This window comes from Lampetra fluviatilis, chromosome 51, assembly GCF_964198595.1.
Source record: "Lampetra fluviatilis chromosome 51, kcLamFluv1.1, whole genome shotgun sequence".
Taxonomy (NCBI): Eukaryota; Metazoa; Chordata; class Hyperoartia; order Petromyzontiformes; family Petromyzontidae; genus Lampetra; species Lampetra fluviatilis.
The window spans coordinates 7,992,034-8,017,300 of NC_136325.1; the positions used below are offsets into that span (position 1 = coordinate 7,992,034).

The 25,267-nt window shown below is 49.7% G+C and overlaps 2 protein-coding genes across 10 annotated transcripts in view; both read right to left on the reverse strand.

Annotated features, from left to right (window-relative positions):
• Positions 1-7,103, reverse strand: part of DIPK2A (divergent protein kinase domain 2A) — a 29,212-nt gene extending 22,109 nt beyond the window's left edge. Inside the window, exons 1-2 of one of the 6 annotated variants that reach the window (XM_078878615.1) lie at positions 7,041-7,103; positions 3,996-4,084 (exon numbers count right to left, since the gene is read on the reverse strand). The gene's annotated coding sequence lies outside the window, so the exon portion shown is untranslated. Of the gene's footprint in view, positions 1-3,987; positions 4,085-4,626; positions 4,737-6,984 lie in introns of those variants that run through there. The other 5 variants (XM_078878619.1, XM_078878616.1, XM_078878617.1 and 2 more) reach the window with 5 other exon arrangements.
• A 3,146-nt stretch (positions 7,104-10,249) lies between these two features.
• On the reverse strand, positions 10,250-24,365 carry DAW1 (dynein assembly factor with WD repeats 1). 4 transcript variants are annotated; one of them, XM_078878605.1, is made up of 14 exons: positions 24,233-24,365; positions 23,309-23,388; positions 22,405-22,477; positions 21,922-22,066; positions 20,761-20,819; positions 20,305-20,427; positions 19,059-19,158; positions 18,319-18,426; positions 17,321-17,427; positions 16,727-16,829; positions 16,115-16,229; positions 15,147-15,223; positions 13,807-13,969; positions 10,252-13,158 (listed from the first exon to the last, which is right to left on the reverse strand). In XM_078878605.1, the coding sequence occupies exons 2-14, from the start codon at positions 23,346-23,348 to the stop codon at positions 13,118-13,120; spliced, it is 1,254 nt and encodes a 417-aa protein (XP_078734731.1). In that variant the 5' UTR covers positions 23,349-23,388; positions 24,233-24,365; the 3' UTR covers positions 10,252-13,117. The 4 variants fall into 4 exon arrangements, 2 of the variants coding, with proteins under 2 accessions (XP_078734731.1, XP_078734732.1); XM_078878606.1 differs by having other exon boundaries at positions 10,252-13,162; XR_013640210.1 differs by lacking the exon at positions 15,147-15,223 and having other exon boundaries at positions 10,250-13,158.
• Between the last annotated feature and the right edge of the window lie 902 nt (positions 24,366-25,267).

The window sequence follows — 25,267 nt, forward strand, 5'->3', positions numbered from 1 at the left end:
GCTACACCGACAAACAATACAAGAACATTTCGATTTAAAGCTTTCGTGACTGCAGGGATTCATCTTCTTGGTTCTTTCGGTAAAGTCACGTAGAATGGACAGACCTGGTCTTCACCTGAGGACGGCTGCTTGCGTTGTGGCCGAAACGTCGTGAGAATTATTTTATTATTTTTATTTTATTATTTTATCATTTCCATTCTACGTGACTTTACCGAAAGAACCAAGAAGATGAATACAAGAACACGTTAGGAGTGCAAAGTATAGGAAACGTAAGCAAGTCACTCGTGGTTAGTGGACAGGCGTTTGACTTAGGCCACACAATTATAATCTGAATCCAGACAGCCAAAATCCAGGCAGCAATTTCGAATTTATTCTGACTTCCTGGACCTTACCCTGCAGACAGAGGTCGCAACCGGGTACCCGATACCCGTACCCTACCCGATACCCGTACCCGACCGGGTACGGGTAGCCGTTTGCGACCCTGGTGCGGCCGGGTACGGGTAAGGAATCAAAACCCGTTTGCGACCTCTGCCCTGCAGATGCTTGGTGCAGTCTCGAGTGAAACGTCGAATCTAAACGACTGAATCCCGTTGTGAGAATCGTCAATTCATCCTTAGCGGTGAGCGAGCGAGTCGCGAAAAACAATCAACGTGTTGGGTAGCGGAGGGGCCTTGCGACACAGATTTGGCCAGATCATTACGTGGGCCCAACCGAAAAAATATATATCAATTGTTCATTTTAACGGTGCTGTTCTTTTTCATTCACCGTCGCTTGACACTTTGGGCCCGTGCTCAGCAACCGAGAATTTTAAAAAAAATATTCCGTCGGCGGGGGGGGGGATAATCTGCCCGTGGATAATCAAGAGATAACTGAACGTACAGTGGCTCTGTTTCCCTTGTTCAAGCTGGTTTTATGCCACACACGCAAACTGCGAATGCGTTCCTGGCGGCTGCCCAAAGAAACCTGTGTTATAAACAAGTTGGGGGGGACCTTGCATACACGGGCGTCCTGTAACGTGTCCCGACATGTGTTTGTGTATCTTCTTGGTTCTTTCGGGAAAGTCACGTGGAATGGAAATAATAAAAATTTTTAAATAAAACATAATAAAATAATTCTCACGACGTTTCGGCCACAACGCAAGCAGCCGTCCTCAGGTGGAGAGCAGGTCTGTCGAGAAGACAGAGTCTGAATGACTCAGACTGTCTACCGTGGCCGAAACGTCGTGAGAATTATTTTATTATGTTTTATATGTATTATTTTATGTTTAATTTTATTATTTTATAATTTCCATTCTACGTGACTTTACCGAAAGAACCAAGAAGATGAATCCCTGCAGTCACGAAAGCTTTAAATCGAAATGTGTTTGTGTATTTAATTGGCGGTACGGAAAGGCAACGTTGTAGCTGCCAGGGCAAAAACACATTTGGCACATTTGCAAATATGTGAAAAAAAATTTGCTTTTGGTTTGTGTCTCCACGTTTGCAGCGAGGCTCTGATCGACGTGGCTGGTTTGTATCAACGTATTGTCAAACTTCTTTCGCACCGCACGTAGCCAACCATGCTAAATGCACGAACGTTGAGTTTTCACATTGGAACATCTTTACGCCCTATCGCGTACGCTCGCCGTTAGGGAACTGTTCTACGTATTTATGTATGTTCAACTTCGTTCGCACTGTACGTAGCCAACCATGCCAATCGCACAGAGCTCATGCCTGAACACGCTTTCAGTCCCAGGTCCGAGTTTGCGCATCTCTCTCTCCCCGTGGTCGCGTGGATTTTTCTGCGTGCCCTCCGGATTTTTCCCTCCACATTTAGAAGCAAGGTGCGTTCAGATTATTTGGCTGCAACTGTAAATGTCCGCGCGATAAGCCACTTCGTTGAGGCCATCATTTGTGATAGCCAAGTCGCTTCTGAAAAATATCTACACAGCTCAGTGGGCCTTCGTGGAGTTTACAGTGAGGGAAAAAAGTATTTGATTCTCTGCTGATTGGTCTTGGCCATGGTGGAGAGTTTGGAATCTGATTGCTTCTGTGAACAGGTGTCTTTTATACAGGTAACGAGCTGAGATTAGGAGCACACTCTTAAAGGGAGTGCTCCTAATCTCAGCTTGTTACCTGTATAAAAGACACCTGGAAGCCAGAAATCTTTCTAATTGAGAGGGGGTCAAATACTTATTTCCCTCATTAAAACGCAAATCAATTTATAAAAATTTTGACATGCGTTTTTCTGGATTTTGTTGTTGTCATTCTGTCTCTCACTGTTCAAATAAACCTACCATTACAATTACAGACTGATCATTTATTTGTCAGTGGGCAAACGTACAAAATCAGCGGGGGATCAAATACTTTCTTCCCTCACTGTAGTTGCCAAGCTCGACGCTCCATTGACCAACCCCACACTGACCAGCGAGGTGAAGTATGGTCAAGCAACCCTCAGAGCCGACACGAAGTGAGGAGGGTTTTCATCCAGCAGCGGATTGACAAAGCGGCGTTCGCCGCTTGTCTGCCAAAGTTTGCGGTTTTAATCCGGCAGGCCACCCTGGTTAATACTGCATGCTTCTCGCACAGCAGGCGTTAAAGATCCCGTGACGTCGTTCGAGAGAGTAGACCATCGTGTGGCGGCAGTCATGTTCAAAAAATTGAGTGAAGACTTGCAAATGACACAATGGGGATGCACACAGCATCATCATCGCTCCGTGCTATTAAACTACGCAAGACTGTGTTTGTAAAATCTACCGGCGTCTTCCTTTGTGATTATATCCCTGCGCTATGAGAATTAATATCACGAATATACCAATTGCACTGTATTATTATTAAAGTGACAAATATATATTTAACTTATTATGCATAGCAGTCCGGGTGTAATCTCACTGCCTCGAGTCATTTCTCCCATAAGCCAATATTAAATTGTTACTAATCTTTATCTTGGTTCTTTCGGTAAAGTCACGTAGAAGGGAAATAATAAAATAATACAAATAAAACAATAAAATAATTCTCACGACGTTTCGGCCACAACGCAAGCAGCCGTCCTCAGGTGAAGAACAGGTCTGTAGGAAAGACAGCGTCTGAATGGGCACCACCAAGCTTGGCAGCGTATATTTAAGCTGGGTTGGGGGGGGGGAAGGGCGCCTTGAGGACGGCTGCTTGCGTTGTGGCCGAAACGTCGTGAGAATTATTTTATTATGTTTTATTTTTATCATTTTATTATTTCCCTTCTACGTGACTTTACCGAAAGAACCAAGAAGATGAATCCCTGCAGTCACGAAAGCTTTAAATCGAAATGTTACTAATCTTCTTTAGCAATAATTAAATAACAAAGTGGAGTGTCAGCCCACTGCTGGATGAGCCATGGAACACAGGTACACAACATCAGAATCGCATCTTGACAATCACACGGCAACGCGGCCACATCACTCTTTTATCGCTGCTACGACCACGGCAACTTCACTCGTGGATTGCTCCACCAATTCTAGATTTGAAGCTTTCGTGACTGCAAGGATTCATACTCTGGTTTTCTCGGTAAAGTCACGTAGGTAAAAAATTAAAAAAATTAAAACAACTAAATTAAATCACGACGTTTTGGGCGCAACACAAGCGTCCATCATCAGGTGAGGAGTCGGTCAAGCGACTCGCTCACTCACTCTCTCGCTCGCTCACTCGCTCGCTCAACCACTCGCCCAACCTCCACACTGCAGGTCACAACAACACACTCTCACTCACTCAATCACTCACCTACTCACTCACCTACTCACTCACCTACTCACTCACCCAATCACTCACCCAATCACTCACCTACTCACTCACCTACTCACTCACCCAATCACTCACCTACTCACTCACCTACTCACTCACCCACTCACTCACCTACTCACTCACCCAATCACTCACCTACTCACTCACCCAGTCACTCACCCAATCACTCACCTACTCACTCACCTACTCACTCACCTACTCACTCACCTACTCACGCACTCAACCACTCACCCACCCACTCACCGCACTGCAGGTCACCCAACTTTTCTTTCTGTATCTTCCCTCGCACTGCTCCACTTGTGCATTTCCTCCCACCGTCCGATTGCCAAGCACTTTAAAAAAAAACCTTGCTTTAGTAAAAGAGGCACGTCAACTATTTATCTTTTACAGCTTTGGTAGTGATGCATAATGCCGGCCACGTGATGTTTTGGCTTTGCTCACTGCATAGAAATCACATTTACCAGATAATGACAATCACAAGATGATACACTCACACCTGCACACACACACACCAACTCGTACCGCCAAACTGAAATATTTACACACCCGCACAGAGACACAAGATCTATTATTGTACAGCCTTGGCAAAAACCACACCTAGACGCCTCTGTCTCCACAGTACTCACGTTCATACACTGGCTATGACAACGCCTGGGATTCGAAGTCAGGTTTGCTGGGTTTAAATAAGTGGACACACACACACAGATCCCTCGTAAAGGCATAGGGGTTGTTTGGGAAAGAGCTGTCAGCAGGCACGCCTACACAACCATCACATTAACACACACACACCAACACTACTGCACACAAACACCTACACACACACACCTATACACACACAAAGTTGCGCACAAAGTTAGACAATACAAACCCCCACCATGTATGCGTACACTGCCCAGTACCCCAACGCGCACGCAGCCACTTTCCCTACACAAACTCACCCACATACACAACCACCACTATACACACATCAACAGACACACCACGCCTACACCCATACAAAGATACAAAGACAAAGATCCCCCGTATAGCCTTGACAGCCTGTTGGGGCAAGTGCTGTTAGCGAGCACCTGTGAAGGCCGGCACGGCACACGAGGGGGTGGGTGGCCAACACCACGCCCGACCGCCTTTGTCTCCCCAGTGAGGATGGTTTTACACACCGCACCAGGTACTCATTCGAGGCTGAGTCGACCTATTGGAGGCCCAGGACCGGTTCAGATAATCGTCACCGGTTTTGGCCGTGAGCGGGAATCTAACTCGGGTCGCCGGGTTCATAGCGCAGCGTGCTAACCGCTGCACCACCGCTCCCTTACACACACACACCTCCCCCTCCCACACTCCACACACACTGACCCCTCACCGCTCCACACATCACCCACATACCTCACCACTCCACGCACACACCACACATCACACACACACCTGACCACTCCACACACATCACACACCTCACCACTACCACACATCACCCACACAACTCACCACTCCACACACATCACCCACACGCCTCACCACTCCACACATCACACACATACACCTCACCACTCCACACACACCTCACCACTCCACACACACCTCACCACTCCACACACACCTCACCACTCCACACACACCTCACCACTCCACACACACCTCACCACTCCACACACACACCTCACCACTCCACACACACCTCACCACTACCACACATACCTCACCACTCCACACACACCTCACCACTACCACACACACCTCACCACTACCACACACACCTCACCACTACCACACACACCTCACCACTACCACACACACCTCACCACTACCACACACACCTCACCACTACCACACTCCACACACCTCACCACTACCACACATCACACACACACACACCTCACCACTCCACACCCACACACCTCACCACTACCACACACACCTCACCACTCCACACACACCTCACCACTACCACACACACCTCACCACTACCACACATCACACACGCACACCTCACCACTCCACACACCTCACCACTACCACACACACCTCACCACTACCACACACACCTCACCACTACCACACACACCTCACCACTACCACACACCTCACCACTACCACACATCACACACACACACACCTCACCACTCCACACCCACACACCTCACCACTACCACACACACCTCACCACTCCACACACACCTCACCACTCCACACACACCTCACCACTACCACACACACACACCTCACCACTCCACACACACCTCACCACTCTACCACACATCACACACACAGCTCACCACTCCATACACACCTCACCACTCCACACACACCTCACCACTCCAAACACACAAACCTCACCACTACCACACATCACACACACAGCTCACCACTCCACACACACCTCACCACTCTACCACACATCACACCTCACCACTCCACACACACCTCACCACTCCACACACACCTCACCACCTCCACACATCACCCACACACATCACCCACACACCTCACCACTACCACACTCCTCACCACTCTACCACACATCACACACACAGCTCACAACTCCACACACACCTCACCACTACCACACTCCTCACCACTCCACACACACCTCACCACTCCACACACACCTCACCACTCCCACACATCACCCACACACCTCACCACTACCACACTCCTCACCACTCCACACACACCTCACCACTCCACACACACCTCACCACTCCCACACATCACCCACACACCTCACCACTACCACACTCCTCACCACTCTACCACACATCACACACACAGCTCACGACTCCACACATCACACACACACACATCACCACTACCACACACATCACCCACACACCTCACCACTACCACACCTGCACACCTCACCACTCACACACTCCACGTCCACCTCACCCACAGCAGCCGCGCAATTCCTCGACCCAAAAGTGGCGGCGGTGACGTCACCACGGCGTTGGTGCCAGGCTAGGTGCACTTGGGAGGCCGTCACGCGAAGTGTCAAATTTGGTTCCGCTGGCAGGTCGCACGTGACAGACCAAGGTGCTGTGAGGTGAGTAGCAGGCAGAGGGACAAGCTTCGCTCACCACTAAGCCACCAACACTCCCTCACCATAACCCCTCACCCTCACCCCACCACACACACACAATGTAAACTTGCAGCTTTAGCCACAATGGGCCCTATTCACGGCTGCGTTAACGCGCCGAGAGCTTGCCAATCCCGCTCCCCGTTGCCGCCTCGTTCTCCTCACCACAGCGCTTTCTCCACCTCCTCACCACCACCACCACATCAGCGCGTTCTCCTCACCTCGTCTCCTATGGCCACCTCGTCCGATGCGCTGTCGCACCCCGCCTGTCAATCAACCGTGACGTCACCGCGGCTTATATAAGAAGCCCCGCCCACGAGGGAGGGGGCGGAGCTAGATATTTTTTTGGGAGAGGGGCGATGACCATTTGAGTGACGTCATGTCCGCCGCGTTAGTAAGTATTAAACAAATTACTGGAGTGTACGCCACTGGTGTTTAAGGCAGTGGTGCACGAAGCACAATTAATAAAAACTAAAATTAAACTCAGCATGTTCCCTCAGTAAAAAATAATCAATGCGTTCGTCGGTTGGAAATATGTAAATGTTGACCCCTCCCTCTCCGATCTAATGACGTCACGTCCGTGTGGTTGCATGCGAAGTTCTCCGCCGATCTAATGACGTCACCAACATCGCTACAATTAATTAAACAAAACTCACATTCGTTAATTACACTGCGCGGCCGTCAAAACTCTCTCGCTCCTTGTATATAATAGGGAACGTTTCGGGCAATGGACCTTTTTTCATAGCACATTAATAAAGAGGCAAAGGAGTGAATTGAGAGTTGGAGAGTTTTTAACACTATGGGATCTGATAAGAATTGCATACAAAAGTGTTTTCTGATGTTATCATATGAATCCTAAAAGCTTTAAAGATGATCGGATTCCTCCAGTATTAAATAAATATTTAATTATGTATCAAAAGCTCATCATATTAGTGACGTCACCGATAACTTGCTATGACGTCACCCTTATTTAAACACTGATTTCAACGTCATCATCAAGCTCCCTTCGAACCCGCCCACTTTAGCAACGTCACAAGAGACGGCTCACCCCCACCCCCGTGACGTCATGTATGTCTGTGTGTGTGGGGGGGGGGCTCGTTTAATCGAATACCTGCTGTATGACGTCACAAATGTCACCCGAACTCCGTTTGGCGGTCCGTTGGTTGTTTGGGTGGGAAACGCGAATTGTTCCGCGATGAATTATATTTTATTGGGGGTTTCGCGAATGAACTGCGAAGTGGGTTAGATGGCGTCAATATAAACGTGTCGTTAAACCCGCCACCACCCGACACGGCCAATAACGTCACATTTTTACGCGATCGAACTCAGAAAAACCTGTATTATGGATGATATTGGTCAAGAATGCCTACACGTGTTCAACTGGGAAGTTGGAGGTTAATGGCACTCCGAACCTGTCAACCCCTTATCAATGCCCTAACTTATTACACACCAATTCAGACCGAATTGTTCACCCCGTGCCCTTATACATCTCAACGTTCATCCGACAAAGTCCCATCACAAGGGAGAAACACAAATATTAAAAAAAAAAAATTGTTAAATTTCGATTTAAAGCTTTCGTGACTGCAGGGATTCATCTTCTTGGTTCTTTCGGTAAAGTCACGTAGAAGGGAAATAATAAAATGAAGAACAGGGCTGTCGGAAAGACAGCGTCCGAATTCGGACGCTGTCTTTCCGACAGCCCTGAAGCCCTGTTCTTCACCTGAGGACGGCTGCTTGCGTTGTGGCTGAAACGTCGTGAGAATTGTATTTTATTATGTTTTATTTTTATTATTTCCCTTCTACGTGACTTTACCGAAAGAACCAAGAAGAAGAAAATATTGTTAGTTTAACTCGAAGACTTTCGCGACCGATATCCCCCATAATAGTTGTTTTTGTTGGGTTAGAACCGTTAGATCGTGTAAATATAAACGTCGTAAAACCCGCCACCATCCGATACAACCAATTAGTAAGGTTTGTCACGTCAACAGACCATGCCAGTTCGTTACTAGTACAATACAACTGTTTTATTGTACCAGCTCAAGCCTCACTGAGCTATGGGGCCGTCCATAAATGACGTCACGCGATTTTTGATCCCCCCCGTCGTCACACGTCACAAAGTCAGAGCCCCCTCAAATATGACGTCACAAAGCTCTGCCCCCCCACCCAAAAAAAAGTGCTTCAAATATCTCTTTAAACTATTGTCATTGTAGTGCGTATTTAATGTGGCGCTGTACTCTGATGTTGTAGAAAACATTTATCGAAAAGTCTATTTAATTAAGTAGAACGTGTTGTTTATATTTATTTATAGTTGCGCATTTCTCACCCCCCGTCACAAACGTCTGACCCCTCCCCCCTAGGTGCGTCACGTCATTTATGGACGGCCCCTAAATGTAGCTCTTTCAGAATCGACCTGACCACACATTATAGCCCATCGAAGTGGCCTATCACCACGTGGAAGTTCATAGCGTCCAGCGAATTGTTCCGCAATTCTTGGGTCTCAGAGCGAGCCGGGGAGTGGAGGTTAATGGGACTCTACTGAACTATTTTTTTTTATTTTACCTGGGAAAGCCCCACTGAGCTGCTACTTAACTATTTTTTCAAAAGTTACCTGGCCACCACAAATGATGGCCCAACTAAGCGGCTTTCTCATTGCGTGGAATTTTATTGAATGTGGAGGGGGAAAACTACGGGCAGAGAGAAAGAACATGCAAAACTCCAAATATACATCAGGTAGTATCGGACCCACGACCTCCTGCATACCAGGCGAGATGGATAACATCTCGCCACCGTGGTTGGAGGATTGGACGCCTTCACTAGACGGCTACGACCACATTTGGAAACGTGATTTGTAACCTTAATCCTGACCCATTGTGTATCGATGGTTCAACGTGAACTTACCATGGGATTGAGGGTCTCCTACAGCTGCGTGTTGTTGTCTTGGTGTGGTCTGGGACTGTTGTTGTTTCGCTGCCTTGCCCCAAGCTTGCATTGTGTTAAGAAATCGGCAGGAATTTCCGTACCTATGCAATTTGTACTCATACGCTTTATTTATACTGGTAGGAACCCACTGGTTCCACCAGCCCACAGGGGATTATTGTGTCCGTCCGTCCGTCGTGCAGGGAGGGGCTGGGTGGGGAGTGTGGGGAAGGTGGGGCTGGGTGGGGAGGGGCTGGTCACCCCGTAGTGCCCTTATAAAACTCAACGTTTAACCTACTCACGCCGGCTTGTGCCCGCCCTCAGTCGGCCATATTTGCGGAATACACCTCGCCGCCATTGACCCTGGCCATTGACCGAGCCACCCAACGAACGTTCCTACCAGCTCCCTCCGCAGAAATGTGTTATCCCCCGTTTATTTAAGTAGTGATCTACTGACTCTATAGTAGTAAGAAGCCCTCCCTCTGCAGGAGCTAGAACTTCGCAGAAATCCTACTTCATGCAAATTACAGTTTATGTTATATTATCTCTAATAATGGAGTGACAGCACAGAGCAATGGAGCGTGCCCACGATGGCTGGGGAAGCTGTTCTCTCGTGCTCTGTTAGGGGACAAAGCTTGTGGAGCTTGAAGAGCTGAATGCAATTAAGAAGAACTCGCAAAACAAACTACCGCTTGTGAAAGGCTCAACGCAAGAAGATCCCTGCGTTTGATCTCCCACGAAGTTCATGGTCCACCCTAAACCGCATCGGCACAAACCACGGCAGTAGATGCAGATACCTAATGATGCATAAATAAAAAATAAAATAAACTCTCCAGTTGTATGTGAGTGTGGTCATCCAGAACAGACCGTACAACGTGTACCGCCGCAATGCCCAGATCCACAATCACACAGGAGACATCACAGCCATGATACACTCCGCTTGTTCCTGGCGTGGTTGTCTGAATGTGAGATTGTAGTTGTTGTTCTGCAGCAGCAGCAACAGCAGCAGCAGCCATATGACAAGAAAAAAGAAGGGGACAAAGGTCCCTTGTGTTGTTACCCTGCGGCACACACACACACGGGCCGTGTTTGTAGAGGGCCCATAAGCGCCCTCGCCCACCACCTTGCGAAATGGCAACGTGCCCCAATAAACATTTCTGGTTCCGATGCTCAAAAAGTCCGGCGAACTTTTATTGGGCTCTCTGTGGAAACAGCGGCGAGTCAGCGGGAAGCATCGCCGGTTAACGTGCCAACGTTGGTCCAACGTAGCCCCAACGTTGCCCTGAACGATGCACCTTGACCGGGATTGTGGCATCGCGACAGAGCGGGCTGGTGCAGCTGATGAGAACTCGTGCCCTTCTGAATGGGATTTGTCGAGGAGGACGACTTTTTAATTCGCACAGCGAAGCGGATTGTTTGACGCCCGTTCACGGTGCGGTTCATTTGACAAAACGACCCAAGACCGACACGGGGTGTTGCGAGGGAGTGGAGTCGTTCCACTTCGGACATCGAATCATAACCACTTTTTACGTGTCCCTCCCCCGCACCTCCGATTAGCACGGTTGACTTCGTACGGCACGAAATAGATTCAACATACCAGATTCTCATGCTCACGACACAAAACGTCGAAATATGAGGATTCCGTCATTTGTGATTGACACGCGTTCCCGTTCAACAAAGAGTGGAGAGATGCCCCCTTGGGATTCCACGGAGAGAGGAGCGAGCGGATTAGAGAATGTACGCAGGTCAGAGACGTCGCCGCATTGATGGAGAACGAAGAAGAGGCTTCTCTTACCCTTTTCTGGAAATACAGGTGGTGTTAAGATATTCAAACACCAACTGGACACACACACATTGCAGAGCATCGAGTCTGCATTCACCACACATACTTGTGCTAAAACACGGAAAAAATATGCTTTTATAAAGTACGCATTCACCATTGGAACCTCATTTGCCAGTAGCAAAATATCATTGTTTTTTTACCCTTTTATCTGGCAACAAAACTGACACCTTTTTTTTACAAGGAGTCATGTTTGCATTGACCAGAATACCTGCGGTCGAAATGAAAACAAAACACATAACTCTGATAATGTATGCACTGTCCTTGAAATTGATTGATCCACAAGCTGTCTCGGGTGTGGACCAATCAATGTTTTTTGTTTGCATTCCGACTGCAGGTATTGTGGTCAATGAAAACATGACTCCTTGTAAAGAAAGGTGTCAGTTTTGTTGCCAGATAAAAGTGTAAAAAACCAATTATCAATGAACGCATTGTTCTCGAAACCGATTGGCCTTCACCACAAGCCAATTCTATGGCATTGTCTCACCATTACAATAGAGCAGGCATGTCGAAAGTCCGGCCCGCGGTCAGATTTCATACGGCCTGCAGCTTCGGTCTTATAATGTGTTATTTATGGCTCGCCAGCTCTGTCAGAATAAATACATAATAAAACTCATGGAAATTTAAGGTATTCTATAAAATTTGTTCAATGTTATCTGACTGAATGAAAGGCAGAATTGCGTTTTTAGAGTTGTTCACGTCTGCCTGAGTGGCTTATATTTGGTTACATTGTCATTTGAAAAATAAAGGTAATTGTGACAATGAAAATTTTTTATAACAGTGTATATTGTCACGTAACTTTTGTGGTTAAAACAATGTCAAAAGGATCTATTGGCCCCCGGGCATCTTCACTTTATCAAATATGGCCCTCTTTGCAAAAAGTTTGGACACCCCTGCTATAGAGCAAAGGACGCGAAAAGGCGAACAATACAATGACAATGTAAACGCCAAAGCATGAATAGCTCGGTTTAAGCAGTTATACCCATGGGACCGTTTATGCCAGTATCAAGTTAATCGGGGTCTATTTGGTGTTTAAACATCTTAACGCCTCCTGTATTATCGCCAGAAAGCCTTGCATTATTTTTCGTTCATCATCATCATCATCTTGTACAGCTGCCACCGAGTGTGCTGTAGACACACAATCACGTTAACTGTTAACATCCCCTGTGACCAACGCAGCCTGGCGAGGCCTCCATCCCAGCATTGAAATTGACAACGGGGCAGTACATTTATATTACAGCCCATTGGCTTGTGTGAAAGGTGGCGCGCGTGTTCTTCTGGGGCAGCATCATCATCGCGAGCAGTGCAGTGGGGGCTTGGGCAGGAGACGCGATGTTCCGAGTGGCAGACAAAGCAGAGAGCACGCGTGGAGGGGACAGAACGGACGTCCGACCGAGGAGATGGAGCTATGAAATCAGCCCGTGTGGCGTGCAGACCACGCGGTGGGTGGACCGGTTGCCGTCGCAGGCTACGGAAGGCCTTTGGGGAGGCCTTGATCCAGCAGCGGACTGATCATGGCTGCTGATGATGACGCGAGTCTCCTCAGTCTTTACACCCTCCACACTCGACATGTGTTGTCTTTGCTGCCTGCAAGACACCGCATCGCACGCGCAAAAACACCGCGGGTGTTTACACGCGTCTTTGACGCAACATGTGCGACGACACGTTTGGCGATGTGTGCTAGTGGGTGTCATGTGGATGTGGTTAGCGCCCTGCGCTACCTACCAACTCGGCAAACCAGAGTTCAATTCCCGCTCGCGACCAAATAGCATTTGCGGAATATCTGAATCGGTCGTGGGCCTCCCCTAGGTCCACTGAGCCACAGTGGCGAGATGTTAACTCCATCGCCTGGTACGCAGGAGGTTATGGGTTCGATCCCGACCCTGACGCCTGTATATTTGGAGTTTGCGTGTCTCTCTCCCCGTGGTCACGTGGATTTTTCTCCGGGTCCTCCGATATTTCCTTCCACATTTAGAATCAACATCACGCGTTTAGAGTATTTGGCTGCTATAAATTTGCACACGATAAGCCAATTCGTTGAGCTATCATTTGCCATAGTCCGCTTGCTTCTGCAGAAGAGCTATGTATAGCTCAATGAGCCTTACATGGTAAAATAAAAAAAATTGTAAAAAGTTTGATTTAATAGTTTCAACAGGTGCATGTTGTGGTGCGCAAACAGCGCCTGCGCCCAAACGCGCCGGCGGTGGAATCTCTAAACTCTGTGTGCGTACCGGTGATGATCGAGTCCCCCTCGTAGTTGAAGGCGCAGGAGAAGATCTCCTCCGTGTGTCCGTCAAGCACCTGGAGGCAGCGTCCGGACCGCGGCTCCCACAGCCTCGCCGTCTTGTCCGAGCTCGCCGTGAGCACGCGGGTAGCCTGTGCGTTGAAGCACACCTGGTGCCCCCCGGCAGGGAGAGAGAGCGGCCACACCACCAGAGCTCAAACCACCCCCAACGGCGAGTGGGGCTTCTTACTCTTTCTTACCTTCCCTATACAATGGTCCCACGGCTTGCGATGACATCGTTGCGAACGATATTCAGATTCACCATTGGAACCTCATTTGCCAGTAAAAAATATGAGAATTGGTTTTTTACCCTTTTTATCTGGCAACAAAACTGACACCTTTTTTTACAAGGAGTCATGTTTGCATAGACCACAATACCTGCAGTCATAATGCGCCTTTTGGCGTCATCTGGTCCAACTAGGCTCTAAGGAAAGCTGTCTCGGGTGTGGACCAATCAACTTCAAGGACAGTGCATACATTATCAGAGTTATGTTTTTTGTTTGCATGACTACAGGTATTGTGGTCTATGCAAACATGACTCCTTGTAAAAAAGGTGTCAGTTTTGTTGCCAGATAGAAGGGTAAAAAAACAATTATCATATTCAGATTAACGATCCGCCTCCCATAGGGTCCCCCATTGTTCTATTAAAGCAAAATTTTTGATTAACGAAATTTTCGATTAACGATATCGCGCGGCCGCCAATTTCAGCCAATCAGAGTGCTCCTAGGTGGGCTCGGCAGACCTCAGCCAATCAGCGACAGCCATTTGTGAGCCTTTTGAGAGCTATTTTTTATCGGGTGGAAAAGGTCAACCTCCGATCGTCTTCGAACAAATGAAGCCTTTAACAAGTATTTCCTATATTCGATTACCGATAATTTCAATCGACGATGGTTTTCGTGGAAGCAATTAGTATCGTTAACCGACTGGACCACTGTACTCTGCACTCCGGTCGTGTTTTTGTTTGTTGCTGAAACATTCCGAACCCCGCGCCCGGCGCTGGGCATCTGTGAAAAAGAGCTTCATAGCTCATCGGATTCCTCCTCCAGTCGAAATAAACATTCTGAGTTTTTGCTGCACTAAACTCCCCCCCCCCGCACCATCCACCCACAACCTACAACACCTGGCACTGCTTGGTGCTCACACATCCAAACGCTATCCGGGCTCAACCTTTGCTTCGCTTGCGAGACCGGGGCGAGACCGGGGCGCACAGCGGCTGATGCGGCCGTAGAGCTGTGACCACCACTGCCAACGCGGATCCCCGAGTTTTGATTCGTTTCGGGTCCCTACCTTGGAAATCTCCCCGTCGTGCCCCTCCAGTTTGGAGATACAGGTTCGCTCTGCTGTGCTGTACACCCGTGCCGTGCCTGGGCGACAGCACAACACGCGACGGCGTCGTACAAGACACGTGGCGCATGACGTACGACACGCGACATGCAACATCCGATCGGCATGGTTGGCTACGTCCGGTGGGAAAGAAAGAAGTTAAATGTATGATAATTGGTTTTTTACCCTTCTATCTGGCAACAAAACTGACACCTTATTTTACAAGGAGTCATGTTTGCATAGACCACAATACCTGCAGTCATAATGCAAACAAAAAAACATAACTCTGATAATGTGCACTGTCCCTGAAGTTGATTGGTCCACACCCGAGACAGCTTTCCTTAGAGCCTAGTCTCACATGGTGTTGGACCAGATGACGCCAAAAGGCGCACATTATCAGAGTTATGTTTTTTGTTTGCATTATGACTGCAGGTATTGTGGTCTATGCAAACATGACTCCTCGTAAAAAAAGGTGTCAGTTTTGTTGCCAGATAGAAGGGTAAAAAACCAATTATCATATTTTTTACTGGCAAATGAGGTTCCAATGAAGTTAAATGTACATACGTGCATACGTGCGGCCCATGGTGCGTGACACATGATGCACGACACACAACGCACGGCACGGGACGCATGACAGGTGACGCACAACACATGACGCGGTGTGGTGGTGGTGGTTGTGTGGTGGCGGTTGTGTTGGTGGCGGTTGTGTTGGTGGTGGTTGTGTGGTGGCGGTTGTGTTGGTGGCGGTTGTGTTGGTGGTGGTTGTGTGGTGGCGGTTGTGTTGGTGGTGGTTGTGTGGTGGCGGTTGTGTTGGTGGTGGTTGTGTTGGTGGCGGTTGTGTTGGTGGTGGTTGTGTGGTGGCGGTTGTGTTGGTGGCGGTTGTGTTGGTGGTGGTTGTGTGGTGGCGGTTGTGTTGGTGGTGGCGGCTTCACCATCGGTGGAGGCGGTGGCCACCAGCTGCCCCGTGAGGTCAAAGCTCACGTCCAGCACCTCGTCCTCGTGGCCAGCCAGCGTGGCCACGCAGCGTCCGCTTCTCGAGTCCCACAGCTACAAAGACAAAGACCCCCCGTATAGCCTTCAACAGACTGATGGGCCAAGTGCTGTGAGCGGGTAGCACCTATAAAGGCCGGGACGGCACATGCAGGGGTGTGGGTGGCCAGCACTACACCCGGCCGCCTTTGTCTCCCCAGTGGCGATGCTTACGCATCGCACCAGGTACTCATCTCAGGCTGAGTTGACCTAGGGGAGGTCCAGGACCAGTTCAGATAATCGTCACAGGTATTTGACTGCGCCACCGCTCCCCATAAAAGCACACACTCGTAAGCATATGTACACAGACACACATTAATGGATAGACGCGCATAGGCGTGCACACACGCGTGCACATACAGGCACACAGACATGGGTACGCACAGGGGTAGACATGCACGGGCATGCACACACACACAGGTACACACAGATACACAGACATGGGTACGCACGTGGTAGGCGGGCACACACGCACGCACACACGCACGCACACACGCACGCACACGCGCGCACACCTTGCACGTCTTGTCCATGGAGCCGGTAGCGATGAGCGAAGAGTCCCAGTTGAATTGCGTGCTGCTGATCTCCCCCCTGTGCCCGATCAGAGCGTGACTCCTCCTGTGCCCATCGCACAGCAAAGCCACAGTCACACAGCAGGAGTGCGAGCACACACACTGGCTCCGTCCGTCCGTAGGTCCATCCGTACGTTCATCCGCGTGTGTGTGACCCGGGGCTCACAACAACTCTCGTAAAGACCATCCGATGTGAACGAAACGTTATTGTAAAATCGTGTCGCTACTGGGGACCGGGAAATGGATCAGCGTTCCCGCCGGGATTTGCGGCACAACGACCGATTCGCTCGTTCCACCTCCCCCACCGCCCTCCCCCGATGACGTCATCACGTGCATCGGCCAATGGGCGACACTGGTGACAGCACGGCAGCCTCCCTCCACCTGCCGCCCAGCTAAGAGGACGTTCACCGCGGAGATGGAGCGACGACGAGATCGCGTCGTGCGCGTCAGCGGCGACGGCCAGGAGAGGCCTTCATCCAGCAGTGGAGAGACCGTGGCTGAAGTTGAGAGCGGGGGGAGGTGGGTGGGGGGGTTTACCTGCCCGTGCTGACATCCCACACGGACACCGTGTGGTCGAAGGAGCCGGTGATCAGCTGATCTCCTGTCGTGTTGAAGCCCAGCGAGATGATTTCCGCAGTGTGTCCCTGTGCAATACACATAAAACGCATGTATAGAATTCATACGCGTGGATTTTGATTCATCAGACTCATTGGCGTAAGGACACGTCTAATGATCTGACCAAGTTTGTGTTGTTAGACCCTCCACCACCTTGCACATCCAAACGGTACTACAAGCATTTAATGAAATGCCGGTTATTGTTTACGCACAACCTGCCACTCACTCACCTACCAACTCACACACTCACTCACCCATCCGCTTACACACTCACCCGCACTCACTCAGTCACCTACCAACTCACCCACCCACTCACCCGCTGACTCACTCATCGACCAACTCAAACACCCAACAACAACCGCCATTCGCCACTAAGTAGCGGTGACGTCAGCACGACGCTTGTGCCAGGCCATGTGCACCTTGAGGCCACGTCAAGTGTCGAACGCCCGCTGGCAGGTCACAGGGCAGACCCAGGTACCACGGGTCGACTGAGATGACTGAGATGACTGGCTGATGCACCACCTGTGCCCCCTACTGTGCCAACTCAAACACCCACCCACTCACACACCTACCAACTTACACACCCACTTACACACTTGCACTCACCGCACCACTTACTCACCGACTCACCCACCCACTCACACACTCACCCGTTCACTCACTCACTTACCCACTCACACACTCACCTGTACTCAACTCACTCACCTACCAACTGACCCACCTCACTCATCCACCCATTCACTCACCCATCAGCCCATCTCTTCTCTAGCCCGTTGCTGTGTGCATTTATCCCCCTCTATCCGGCAAAAACAGAAGCTGCTTGGGCATGCGGTGGCTGGGCATGCGAGCTGCATGACAGCCTGCCCAATGCCCGGCTGCTCGTGGTGCTGCTGATGCGGTGAGCCGTGAGCCGTGCGTACGGTGAGCGTGGCTGCCTCCGTGCCGGCCTGCACGTCCCAGAGTCGCGCCGTTGCGTCCATGCTCCCGGTGGCCACGAGCGTGCTGGCCGGGTTAAACGCCAGGCACACCTGTAGAGAACGCAGGGAGAGCGAGGGATAAGCCAACCCCAACACCGCCACCATCACCACCGTGACCATCAGCGTCATTACCACCACCACCAACACCATCATCACCATCACCATGATCGTCAGCAGCATTACCATCATCGCCATCACCGTGACCATCAGCATCATTACCACCATTGCCATCACCGTGACCATCACCACCATGATCGTCAGCATCGTTACCACCACCATCAACACCATCAACACCATCATCACCATCACCATGATCGTCAGCATCATTACCAACATCGCCATCGTCGTGACCATCAGCATCATTACCACCATCACCACCATGATCGTCAGCATCATTACCACCACGACGATGGTGTAAATGATGCTGAAATATCACCACCACCACCACCATCATCAACACCCTTACCGTGATCATCACCGCCATCCTCGCCATCACCCTCCTCATCCCGCAACCCCCCACTCACGATCTCAGCCGAGTGCCCCCCCCACTCTCCACCCCCCCCTCCCCCCCACTCACGATCTCGCCGAGTGCCCCCCCAACCCCTCCCCCCCACCCCCCCCTCCCCTCCCCCCCCACTCACGATCTCGGCCGAGTGCCCCCCCCACCCCCCTCCCCCACTCACGATCTCAGCTGAGTGTCCACGCAGCGTGTGGCAGCACTGCCCGCTCTGTGCACTCCACAGTTTGCACGTCTTGTCAAACGACCCCGTCGCGATCTTATCCCTGTGGGGTCAGGGAGGGAGGGGGAGGGGAGGCAGGGGTCACAAGGAAGTGGGGGGGTTACGATACATAGTGGGGGGAGCGGGGGGGGGTCAAATGAGAAGTGGGGGGAATGGGGATACAAGTCGACTAAGAGAGCTGAGGCAGCTGTGAGCAAGCTGTGTGTGTGTGAGCTGTGTGTGTGTAAGGGCTGTGTGTGTGTGAGCTGTGTGTGTGTGAGCTGTGTGTGTGTGAGCTGTGTGTGTGTGTGTGTGCTGTGTGTGTGTAAGCTGTGTGTGTGTGAGCTGTGTGTGTGTAAGGGCTGTGTGTGTGTAAGGGCTGTGTGTGTGTAAGGGCTGTGTGTGTGTAAGCTGTGTGTGTGTGTGAGCTGTGTGTGTGTGAGCTGTGTGTGTGTAAGCTGTGTGTGTGTGAGCTGTGTGTGTGTAAGCTGTGTGTGTGTGTGAGCTGTGTGTGTGTAAGGGCTGTGTGTATAAGAAAGAGTGAGCTGTGTGTGTGTGAGCTGTGTGTGTGAGCTGTGTGTGTGTGAGCTGTGTGTGTGTGTGTGCTGTGTGTGTGTAAGCTGTGTGTGTGTGAGCTGTGTGTGTGTAAGGGCTGTGTGTGTGTAAGGGCTGTGTGTGTAAGAAAGAGTGAGCTGTGTGTGTGTGAGCTGTGTATGTGAGCTGTGTGTGTGAGCTGTGTGTGTGCTGTGTGTAAGGTGTGTGTGAGCTGTGTGTGTGCTGTGTGTGTGTGAGCTGTGTGTGTGAGCTGTGTGTGTGAGCTGTGGTGTGTGAGCTGTGTGTGTGTGAGCTGCGTGTGTGAGCTGTGTGTGTGAGCTGTGTGTGTGTGTTCTGTGTGTGTGAGCTGTGTGTGTGAGAGCTGTGTGTGTGTGAGCTGTGTGTGAGCTGTGTGTGTGTGAGCTGTGTGTGTGTGAGTTGTGTGTGAGCTGTGTGTGAGCTGTGTGTGTGAGAGCTGTGTGTGTGAGCTGTGTGTGTGTGAGCTGTGTGTGTGTGAGCTGTGTGTGTGTGAGCTGTGTGTGTGAGAACTGTGTATGTGTGAGCAGCTGTGGGACAGCTATGAGCGAGCTGCGTGTGCTGCGAAGGAGCTGCGTGCACACGCGAAGGAGCTGCGTGTGTGTGCGCGCCAGGGAGCTGCGTGCGTGCGCACGCGTACCCATAGGGGACGTTGAAGGCGATGGCGTACACGACGTTACGGTGTCCGTCCAGCGTGAGTCGCTCCTCTCCGCTCGCCGTGTCCCACACCTTGCACGTGCGGTCATAGCTACCCGTGATGAAGCTGGGGGACACGGGGGGGGGGGGCACACAAGAGACATGGGGACACGGAAGGGGGGGGGGGGACATGGGGGAGGGGACAAAGGGATATGGGGACATGGGGGGGGGGGGACACAGAGACATGGGGACACGTGTACATGGACACATAGACACACAAGCATGGAAGTCTGGGTACAAAGCGACACAGAGACATGGGGACACGTGTACATGGACACATAGACGCACAAGCATGGAAGTCTGGGTACAAAGCAACACAGAGACATGGGGGTAACAAGAGGACATGGAGACCCACAAGCATGGGATATTGAGACATGGGGACATAGGTTCTCAGGCTCACCTCTCACCGGACTTGTTGAAGGCCACGTTGGTGAGGGGCAGGATGTGAGCTCTGAGTACCTGCGTGCACACACACGCACACACGGAGAAGCACACACACACACACGGAGAAGCACACACACACACACGGAGACACATGCACATACATGAAGACGCATGCACACACACGGAGAAGCACACACACACGGAGAAGCACACACACACACACAGAGATGGATGCACACACGCGGAGACGCATGCACACACACACATGGAGATGCGTGAGAGAGAGGCTTGTCGTGCCTAAATCACACCGAGCTGGAATTTAGCGACAGAAAGTGCAAAATGAAATTCCGAATCGGTTTCAGAAGTTTTATTTCCCACTGAGTAAAGCCGTAGAGCCAAGAAGCTCTTTGTCAAGGGGGAGGGAGTGACTCAGCCAGCAGCTCAACATCGAGGTATTCCACAATTTACAGATATGAAAAAAAAACTTAACAACAAATATGTTGTAAAATTACATTCACACTTAAAACTTTAGAGATTTTAACACGGTTGGTTTAAAGAAGGACAGAGATGGCAGAATGGAGAAAATGTGGTGATATTTATTGAGACATTTGATCAACTTTAATTTCTGTTTGGATGTCTTCAGCTCTGACTTTTATTTGTCTGACAAGTTAAATGTTTCTTCGGTTAGCCAAGGTGTTCCAGATTATTTATTTCGACTGGAGGAGGAATCCGATAACCTATGAAGTTATTTTTCACAGATGTCCAGCTTCAGGGTCTACGTCTCCCTGTAGCGCAAACCCCGTGGGGCTCGACATCTTTGGGGTAGGGGAGGCTTCAAAAGATTAAGCCTTTTTTTGTGTGCGCGTGTCCCTAAAGTGTCCCTAGCATGTCCGCATGTCCCTAGCATATCAACGTGTGTCCCGAGCGTGTCCCGAGCATGCAGGTCGACCCCCCGGGGGATTCGAATCTTGGGGGGCAATCCCAAGAAACTGGGACGGAAACCCGAGAAACATTCAAATGTGGCGCATTCATTCCGACCTCTGCAGGTCTTAACGTGTCAACCTAATTAACAAACTAACGGCCGTACAGGCAGGCGAGCGAGCGGGCAGGCGAGCGAGCGGGCGGGCGAGCGGGCAGGCAAGCGAGCGAGCGAGGGGGTGAGCGGGCGGGTGGATACCTTGAAGAGATGGAACGGGCGGTCGCTGGCCTGCTGGAGTTTTCCCAAGAGCCTCTCGACCAGCTGACGCACCTGCGGGGCCCGGGACGGCGTCACGAGCGGCTCAGAGGCCACAATATCCCCGACCACGGCCGCCACGTCCGTGCTGGCACCGTCATCGCACGACGGACACGCACACACACACACACGTGGACACGGGCCGATGTGCAGGCGGGTAGACAGACAGGCCAACGGACAGACGGACAAGTGGGGCAGACGGACAGGCAGATGGAACGGCAAATGGATAGGCACACGAACAGCCAGGCCAACGGACAGATGGACAGATGGACAGATGGATGCATTAAAGAAGAGACAGGGAGAGAGACGGGCGGAGAGAAACAAGGACAAGGGTCAGGGGCAGTAGCGGACCGGAGGAATCTGATGAGCTATAAATCTATTTTTTTACAGATGTCCTCAAGGAAAGGGGAGGGGGACTCCACTCACTCTGGGCTGAGGTCCAGTAGGTCAATCGACTTGGTCTTCAGCTGCCCGTGGTGCTCGTACTCCAGGATGATGCCTTGCGACAGACAGGTGTGTACAACACTTGATTTGAAGCTTTCGTGACTGCAGGAATTACTCTTTGGTTCGTTCGGTAAAGTCACGTAGAAAGAAAATAAATTAAAGAATAGAGTATGACGTTTCGATTGCAATCGATACGTCGTACTGTACTCTATAATTACATTTTCTTTGATAATTGTTTTTTTACCCTTCTATCTGGCAACAAAACTGACAGCTTTTTTACAAGGAGTCATGTTTGCATAGACCACAATACCTGCAGCTATAATGCAAACAAAAAACACTACTCTGATAATGTATGCACTGTCCTTGAAGTTGATTGGTCAGAACTCCACGACTCCAGGAAGTGGCCCCGAAGCTTGCCATAACGTAAGACGGCCGTGGTGATTTACAGCCAACGTCAGTTGAGCGTGGACAATTAGACCCAAGCCGAAACATAAAATCTAACAAAGAATGTTTAAAAATATAGATTTTTTTTTATGATAGAATATAGTATTGTCATCAGTATGACATAAGTATACCAAGTTTGCAGTCGATACCACATTGGGACGTGGGTTTAAAATTGAATTACAAGATTTGAGGATACAACAACAGACAGAGTGAGTTAATAGAAAGCGTGTAAATTTTTTTTTCTAAATATCTATTAAATTTTTAATTATAGAATATAGCATTGTCATCAGTATGACATAAGTATACCAAGTTTACCAAGTCGATACCACATCGGGACGTGGGTTAAAATTGAGTTACAAGATTTGAGGATACGACAACAACAACAACAGAGTGAGTTAAATAAAAAGCGTGTAATAAAAACCACGGTATTACGAGCGTTTACCTGGCGGGTAATACCGCAGTAGGAACCTTTTTAGCCGCATGTCTGTCCTGCGAGTGAGTCTCCCTCGCCCTCCTCCGTCTCTGCACGTGGAAGGTACGGACAGACGGGGGGTAACATAGCGTGCAGCGTTGTCGTAGCTAAAAGGTAAAAGACGCAGCCCTGCAATTGAACCACTCACGTCACTGCTGGCGGAAGGGCCAACACTGAAGGGAGATCGAGAGTGGGAGATCTATACTCTTAGATTTTTTTCGGTAAAGTCACGTAGGTAAAAATAAAAATAAGTAATAAAAATTATCAAAATAATAATATAAATTAAATAACAAATCGCGACGTTTCTGAGGCAACACAAGTCTCCGTCGTCAGGTGGGACCGTCACAGCTAAAATTTACTGTATCAAGTGAGGAAAAAATCCAAGAGGCGAGCTCTTAAATACAATTCTAGATTTGAAGCTTTCGTGACTGCAAGGATTCATACTCTTAGGTTAAAATAAATAAATAATACAAAACCATTAATAATAATATAAATAAAATAATAAAAATCACGACGTTTCGGAGGCAACACAAGTCTCCGATTCAGTGATTCTGCACTTGCTCTATTACTATAGAGCTATACCGCCTTCAACTTTTACGAACGACCGGGTGTTTAAGCTTAGCGATTTGTCTATTATCTGGCTGTATAGCAAATTAAAAGACACAATTACTTTACCAAGCAAGTAAAAAATGTACGTGTTTTAATTATAACGTGTTTTAATATTTATTTTGGGTCCCTTTATAACGAATGCTGCAGGCCCCACACTGACATCATCCGGCACTGCACACAGACGCACAAGAGACAAATAGACCCCCCTCCGCCCCCCTCTGCAGGTGCGTGCACGCTCACGCCATGCCCCCCCCCCCGACGTCTCCCGCCCCACGAGGAACTCACGGCGCTTGAGTCGCGGACTCGAAGTTTGAGTCGCGGACTCGAAGCGAAGCGTCGTCAACCTCACGAGCCGCGGTCCGCGTCCGCCATGACGAGCGAAGCGGCGGCGGCGAGGACACGTTGCTAGGAGACGGTGGTCGCGCGGACGGCGTTTCGGTGGAGAGGATCATCCGCTTCCGGAAGACGTCTTCCGGAAGATGGGTGGGTAAGAGAGTCTTCTAGAAGTAGGGAGAGAGTCTTCCGGAAGAGGCAGAGAAAGAGTCTTCTGGAAGAGTGATGAGAGGGAGTCTTCCAGAAGAGGCAGAAAATGAGTCTTCCGGAAGATTGATGAGAGAGTCTTCCAGAAGAAGCAGAAAAAGAGTCTTCCAGAACATTGATGAGAGAGTCTTCCAGAAGTGGTAGAGAAAGAATATTCCAGAAGTTTCATGACAGCGTCTTCCAGAAGAGGCAGAGAGAGAGTCTTCCGGAAGATTGATGAGAGAGTCTTCCAGAAGAGGCAAAGAAAGAATCTTCCAGAAGATTCACGACAGCGTCTTCCAGAAGAGGCAGAGAGAGAATCTTCCAGAAGAGTGATGAGAGTCTTCCAGAAGAGGCAGAGAAAGATATTCTTCCAGAAGAGTTATGACAGCGTCTTCCAGAAGAGATAGTGAGAAAGAGTCTTCCAGAAGATTGATGAGAGAGTCTTCCAGAAGAAGCAGAAAAAGAGTCTTCCAGAAGATTCATGACAGCGTCTTCCAGAAGAGGCAGGGAGGGAGTCTTCCGGAAGAGTGATGAGAGAGTCTTCCAGAAGAGGCAGAGAATCTTCCAGAAGATTCGATTTAAAGCTTTCGTGACTGCAGGGATTCATCTTCTTGGTTCTTTCGGTAAAGTCACGTAGAAAGGAAATAATAAAATAATAAAAATAAAACATAATAAAATAATTCTCACGACGTTTCGGCCACAACGCAAGCAGCCGTCCTCAGGTGAAGAACAGGTCTGTCGAGAAGATAGAGTCTGAATGACACACCTGTTCTTCACCTGAGGACGGCTGCTTGCGTT